Source organism: Nanorana parkeri, unplaced genomic scaffold (genome assembly GCF_000935625.1).
Source record: "Nanorana parkeri isolate BGI_ZX_2015 unplaced genomic scaffold, ASM93562v1 scaffold1529, whole genome shotgun sequence".
In the NCBI taxonomy this organism is placed as follows: Eukaryota; Metazoa; Chordata; class Amphibia; order Anura; family Dicroglossidae; genus Nanorana; species Nanorana parkeri.
Genome location: NW_017307797.1, coordinates 233,616 through 241,212, shown reverse-complemented (window position 1 = coordinate 241,212; position 7,597 = coordinate 233,616). Strand labels below are relative to the sequence as shown.

Below are 7,597 nucleotides of genomic sequence, written 5' to 3'. Positions count from 1 at the left end.
GTCTGTACCCGGTGCCCGGCTTCCTTATTGGCCAAGAAGCCGGCTCCATGCTCCCTCGTCACTTGTGACGAGGGAGCATGGAGCCGGATCCCCGGCCAATCAGGTAGCCAGGCAGTGTGTAATGACTCACTGCCCGGCATCCTGATTGGTTGGGAAGCTGGCGTCGTGTAATGACCCGGCACTCGCTTTCTGATTGGCCAGGAAGCTGGCTCCATGCTACCTCATCACCTCACGACGACGGAGCATGGAGCTGACTTCCTTGCCAATCAGGAAGCCAGGCGCCGCGTCATTACATGGTGCCCGGCTTCCTGATTGGCCAGAAAGCCGGCTCCATGCTTTCTTGTCACCTAGTGACGAGAAGCATGGGGACGGCATCCCTGCTAATTGGGAAGCCGGGTGGTGAGTCTTTACATGCCGTCTGGCTTCCCGGCTAATCAGGAAGCCAGGTGGTGAGTCATTGCATGACGCCTGGCTTCCTTAATGGGACTTCCGGTATCGGTATCCGGTATCGGCGAGTACCGGAAAAAAATATCGGTACTCGTACTCGGGACTCGGTCACTGGTGCTGTTGGAGGAGCCTGGGGGCTAGCCTCCTTCCTACTGACTATGGACCCAGAACTATGGAGACCCCCCTCAGACCTCTTGGGGTTACAATGAACCATTCTACCAGGTTTATGTGTGGAGGGATGTACTGCACATTTTCCCTGCCATTACATTTGGATGACCCTGTGTTTATTATAGGTACAGGCTGTGAATCCAGGAGCACTGAAGGGGGATAATTCTGGACATTGAACTGTTACAGTTTATTGGTCCCTTTGTTGTATTGTGTTGATGATGGGATTAGGATAGCTGATTCTAGGAGTAGCTGACTCCAGGTGTAGATGAGTAGATCACCCTATGATAAACTCAGGAGATAATCCCATCACATGTGTCTCCTCTCCCCCTATTCATTCATTAAGGCATCGGGGAGGGGGTGTCTGTTTGCATGCTGTTCATGTTTGATTGCGTTATGTGTTTAGACTTCTTGAACTGTATATACAGGTGAAACTCGAATAATTAGAATATCGTGCAAAAGTAATTGCAGTAAGTGCTGCAAAAGGGGCCCAAACCAAGTACTGAGTACATATGCATGCTTGTACTTTTCAGAGGTCCGATATTGTTCTATGTACAATCCTTGTTTTATTGATTGCATGTAATATTCTCATTTTTTGAGATTGTGGATTTGGGGTTCTTGGGGTTTTCATGAGCTGTAAGCCATAATCATCACAATGATGACAAATCACGGCTTGAACTATCTTGCTTTGCATGTAATTAGTCTATCTCATATATTAGTTTCCCCTTTTAAGTTGCATTAATGAAATAAATGAACTTTGCACAATATTCTAATTATTCAAGTTTCACCTGTATACTGAGCTGGTCTTCAATAAAGCAGATCTTGGTTTCCACCTCAACATTGGTGTTGTCTAATGATGATGGTTTAGCGTTCTGTCCTAATATATTGGTTCTGTCCAATAATTAGGCAGGTTTGGCCTGAGGACACTGGAATTCGGGTTCCAGCGGAGAGGAAGCGATTTTCTGATGGAGGTACCCAGTCGGGGTACCAGGCGGTCCGTCACACCAGTATCAGTGCATCCCCACTTATTACACATAGGGCAACCACCATTACATCTTTGATGTAATTAATAAAAGAAAAGGAAAAAAGAAAGCAAAAAGAAAGAATATAATGGAAAAAGAAAGGATTGGAAAGGAGAGTAAGATAGGAATTTGTATCCAGTCATATTTTCAGCACAGTGGTGGATTGGTTAGTGCTTCTGCCTTGCAGCACTGGGGGTTCAAATCCCAGCCTGGACACTGTCTACAAGGGGTTTGCATGTTCTCTCTGTGCTTGTGTGGGTTTCCTCCAGTTACTCAGTTTCCTCCCACACTCCAAAGACATGCTGGAAGGTTAATTGGCTCCTCTCTAAATCAACCATGCATGTATTTATGCGAGATAGGGACTTTAGATTGTGAGCTCCTTGAGGGCAGGGACTGATGTGAATGCATTATGTAAAGTGCTGCGTAAATTGCATGCGCTACATAAATACCTGTAATAAATAAATACAATTTTCAGATGAACAGATATCTGAGGAGAACGCATATTGCAACCAAAGGAGGAGAGGAGATACAGTTTAATGAAGGAAAAGTCTCATCCAGGTTTGATCTGTTAAACATCGTATTTACACCTAATAAATCCTTATCAATGATTACAGTTGGATATTTTTACAATTATGGGAAAGGATTGAAACTCCAACTTAATGAGAGTGCAATTCAGTGGAATCCAAAATTCTCTCAGGTATTCATAAATATAATTTCCCTTTAAACACATATTTTTTTAAAATTAGTTTAGTGACAATAAACTCCGGAGTTAAAGTAGAACTATGAGCCGAGTATGAATCACTCGGCCTCATTGTTCTAGCTGACCGGTGACAGTGAAACTGTCACCGGTCAGCTCAATAGATCGGGAAGTGAGCGAACACATACCGTCGCTCGCTCACTTCTCGATCTATCCCTGCAGAGAGCCGTGACTGTCACTCACGGCTCCCTGCAGGGATTCCCCCCCTCCCCTGTCCGATCCTCCAGCGCTGACTGGCGAGTGGATGGGGGAGGGGCCGGTACAGCTGGCTCTGCCTCTAGATAGTCAGAGCCAGCTGTCAATCAAGCAGCTGGGTGGATCCAGACAGCAATGTCGGGATCCGTCCGGCTGCGGCATCTCAGTATACTGTGAGCTGTAGCTAGCGATATACTGAGCTTTGGGTGTCCTCCCGTTATCCTTAGGAGAACTATGGGGAAAAGCCCTAATCCCATAGTTCTCTTTTAAATCTTAGAAATACAATACAAGTACCTTAACTGTTAACAAAAATATATCTTATTTGTGTATCACTCGGCTATAGATCCTCAAATAATCTCTGAATAGGTGCGGACACTGTCCTTCCTTCTGGAGGGGGGCTACTTTTGTTCCCCATGGTCCCTGTGTGTGGTGTAAAGTAGTCACTGCTCCCAGCTCACTCCCATGATGGACTACAATCTCATGCTTAGTTTACACATTTGTATTAAGATTGTAGGCCATCCCAGGAGCGAGCTTGCTATGGGAATTGTGACTAATGATAAATCTCAGTCCTACTGGCTGTGGAAAAAAGCAAGAAGGCGCACACACTCATGTTTAGTAAACTAATTTGTAGTGAGATTGTAGTCCCATCACGGGAGCGAGTTTGGAGCGGTGACTACTTTACAACACACACAGGGACCATGGGGAACAAAGATAGCCCCCTCCAGAAGGAAGGACAGTGTCAGCACCAATTAGTTTGGTATTTGAATGCAGTTTGAAGATTTAACTCCTGAGTTTAGTGCCCTGAAGAATATTGAGCCTAATTTGTATGGAAACATCTATGATGTGGGCTAAGGACATACTATTTATATACAGTATCTATTACAGCAAGTTGCTATTTTTAGTTGTAAAAGACCAGTTCTCCTTTTTTGGAAACATTTGAACATCACACCTACATAAGTTTGTTGGAGTTAGCTGCCCTGTAGAGCCTTTTAGTGTACTGAGAAGAATGGTTATCGGTGAATGCGGACTGCAGGGAGTTCAAACAATGTTGAGCAGAACATTATTGAATTACCACACTTTTTGACAATAAAACAAAGCATTTTTGATCAATAAAAACACATTTGTGAGTCAAATGCATAAAGTCTACAAAACACCTTAAAACACAAAAAAAAACCTTCCAAAAATGAATGTTACCATGCCCACATCGAGACTAGAAGCGACCAAACTAAACTTCAATTTTAAATGGGTGACAGAACCCATTACGAACCTTGGTACAAAATTTACCCCCAACTGCAAAATTTGTATGAGGCGAATTTCACTCCTATGCTACATAGCATTAAGGTGGACTTACACAGATGGCACAAGGACACCTATACATGGTTTGGAAGAAATGCTGTGCTTAAAATGAACATCTTACCGTGTCTGCTCTACCTGTTCCAGACAATCTTGATCCTACTTCCCCCTTCATTCCTCAGGAAACTGCAGGTAGAATTCTCTAACTTCATATGGGACAAGAAAATGCCTAGACTAGACTAGCGTTTTCTCTCATACCCCAAACTGAATGGAGGTATAGGATTTCCCCGACCCCATCAAATATTACAGGTCATGCCTTGCCAGATTGTTGGACTGGTGTAAACTCTCAGATGCTAAGTTGTGGGTTGCCCTGGAGCAGGAGTACACTGGACTTATCTTGGCTTCTGAGAACCCATCTAAAACTGCTGAGCACTCATCCCATGATTGGCCCCACCTTAAAGGCGGTCCACACAACCAATCTTATAGAAGCTCCAATCGGCATCGCTACAAACATGACCCCCATTCTGGAGAACCCACCAAACAGCTCCGCTCACTTCTTGAAAGAAAATAAGTTTTGTTTTTTGGGACTTCTTGTCACCTTCCTTTGCTACACTCTGCAACTCTTGGGTAAAAATTCGGATGGAGATATCTACGTCCTTTTTTTGGTATTTTGGCTGTTTCTTAGTATTTCCAAGGCACCCAAACTGATGCTGAGTTCTTACTTCCACCTATGTTTCTGACCTGCTGATCCCTATTTTGTAAATGTTGTCCTGTTCAGTTGTCATTTTTCCTATCTGTATTTCAAATGGGTCTGAATGTCTTTATTCTGTATAAATATAGAATTTACAAAAAATAATAAAAATTAAAATGTACAAAGTGCCTTGCCCAAGAAAAACAAAACAAGTAACAATTCACAATTATTCTTGGCCAATTTTAGAGCATATCTTCACCCAAAAATGTGTTTTTATATATTGCAGCTTACCAGTCCTGATATGGGGTGCGTGAATTAGCTTTTATTTTTCAGTCTTTTTTCCTTCACTTTCACCTGGTAATTTAACAAATAACACATTTAATGTCCCTTTGTGTCTCCATTCATCTCCCCATTGTTTCTATGGAGGGAGCCATTTTTTAAGACATGCTGGACTTTGACTCCTATTGTTCATCTCCATATATATTAGTTGATGGGATTACTAGTTTATAGAACAAAGATAACAATGTTTTTGCTTTCTGATCAGCTCACAGAAAATCAATAGGTATTCTCTGTACTTGCTGAAAATATTCATATTCAATAAGAAAACAAATACAGCCACCACATTTAAGGACTGGTAAGCTGTAATGTATTCCATTTAGTTTTTTGGGTTTAGAAACGCTTTATCCATGAGTGAAATAAGGAAGGAGAGTAACGGGAACATCATTAGAAAGTGTTTATAAAGGAACAGTAGAATGGTTGACAGCATAAATGCATACTATAAATATATAAATAATCACTTGGAAGTTGTTCAACAAGGTTGTCTATACATATAAGAGAACCTATTATCATTATTATAAGAAAATCCAAAACAATAAATAAAGTGTAATATATGAATTTAAACTGGATTATGTCTTCAGACTCCACGTTCTCTGTGCTCCGAGAGCTGCCTCCCCGGATACCAAAAACATCAACACAAAGGAGGACAACCATGCTGCCACCACTGTGTACCCTGCCCGGAGAATGAGATCACCAATAAAAGAGGTTGGTATCTCCAATACTATGGTCTTCCTTATCCTTCCTCCCTAAAGGGGCACTAAACTCAGGAGTTAAATCTTAAAATACATTCAAGCACCTTAACTATTTAATTTTTTTAATCTTATTTGCATATCACTCGGCTGCAGATCCTAAAATCATCTCTGAATTGGTGCTGACACTGTCCTTTCTTCTGGAGGGGGGGGCTACTTTTGTTCCCCATGGTCCCTGTGTGTATTGTAAAGTAGTCACTGCTCCAAGCTCGCTGCCATGATGGACTACAATCTCATGCTTAGTTTACACATTTGTATTAAGATTGTAGGCCATCCCAGGAGCGAGCTTGCTATGGGAATTGTGACTAATGATAAATCTCAGTCCTATTGGCTGTGGAAAAAAGCAAGAAGGCGCACACACAAGGATGGGAGGACTTACAAGGATGCATGAGGACCCACCAAAGGTCACCATTACCTGTCACAAACCCAATCATTTCTAGTGATTCAATAACAACCATGTTAAACCATGGTTTGTGTAAAATTAAGTTGCTTATCCCTACTTTTAACTTCCAGACAAACTTGAGAGTCCCCAGAAAACCAAATTATGAGTGAGATTAAAAAACAAAAAACAAACATGCAACAAATTATTTACTGATCCCGGCTCCAGGCAAGTTAAATATAACACAATATCAGACTTAAAACTATGACTTTTTCTCTACTCATTGTGCCTTTAAATTATTAGCAATATCATTTAAATATATGAGCTTGAACATAAGAACATTTTTTTGTCTTTCAGACATGGAAAGGTGTTATAAGTGTCCAGAGGATCAATGGCCCAATGAGAGAAGAGACAGCTGTATACAGAGAACAATTGAATTCCTGTCTTATGGAGATACATTGGGAGTTTCTCTTATGTTTATGGCCCTAATATTCTGTTTTGGAACTATTATCATGTTTGGGATATTTGTGAAACACAAAGACACTCCAATAGTAAAAGCCAATAACCGGACCTTCAGCTTCATCCTTCTCATCTCACTGATCCTGTCCTTTCTTTGTCCTCTGCTCTTCATCGGACGTCCCACAAAGATCTCCTGTCTTCTCCGACAAGCTGTTTTTGGGACAATTTTCTCTGTTGCAGTTTCTTCGGTTCTGGCTAAAACAGTTACTGTTGTTCTGGCTTTTAATGTCACCAGACCTAACAGTATTAACAAGTGTATGATGAAACAATTCTCTGTTTTCCTCCTGATTATTTGCTCTTCTGGACAGCTTGTGATCTGTGTCTTCTGGTTTGTCTTTTCCCCACCATTCCCAGAGTATGACACCCAAGTAGAGGTGGGGAAGATAATATTACAGTGTAACGAGGGCTCTGTCACTGCTTTCTACATTGTGATTGGCTACATGGGATGTCTTGCTGTGTTCAGCTTTATTGTAGCCTTTTTAGCCAGGAAACTTCCCGACACGTTCAATGAAGCTCAGTACATCACATTCAGCATGCTGGTCTTCTGCAGTGTTTGGATCTCCTTCATCCCAGCCTACCTCAGCACCAAAGGGAGATACATGGTGGCTGTGGAGGTCTTCGCCATCTTGTCCTCCAGTGCTGGACTCCTGGGCTGCATCTTCATTCCCAAATGTTACATCATTCTGATGAGACCAGAGCTGAATGTGAAGGCGACTGTAGCCCAAAGAAAAGCACTTCAGTAAAAATATAAAATACTTATTGCCGGAAAAAAACTGTGAATTGTAGATAACAAATTTTAGCCAAATAAAAGGCTTGCCTTGAGAATATAAAAGTAGTGCTTGTGATAGGTTGTCCATAAAAAAAAACACAAAATCAACCACAACTGAGATGAGACATGAATACAAACCACAGAAAACTACAGTCATTAAATGTAACGTAGAATTAATATGAATCAGAACAAAAGACAGAGACATGGGTAGGTATAAATGTATAAATAATAAATACCAAAGGTATTGGCTTCTTTAAAAGTAATTAAAGTGACAC

General features: G+C 41.5%; 1 protein-coding gene across 1 annotated transcript in view; it reads left to right on the top strand.

The window, feature by feature from the left end:
* The window catches only part of LOC108798635 (vomeronasal type-2 receptor 116-like), a 9,391-nt gene extending 2,095 nt beyond the window's left edge, over nucleotides 1-7,296 (top strand). The window contains exons 2-4 of the mRNA XM_018570400.1: nucleotides 2,110-2,331; nucleotides 5,488-5,611; nucleotides 6,392-7,296. Of these exons, the coding sequence (XP_018425902.1) occupies nucleotides 2,110-2,331; nucleotides 5,488-5,611; nucleotides 6,392-7,296 (1,251 nt within the window). The remainder of the gene's footprint in view (nucleotides 1-2,109; nucleotides 2,332-5,487; nucleotides 5,612-6,391) is intronic.
* The last annotated feature ends 301 nt before the right edge of the window (nucleotides 7,297-7,597 follow it).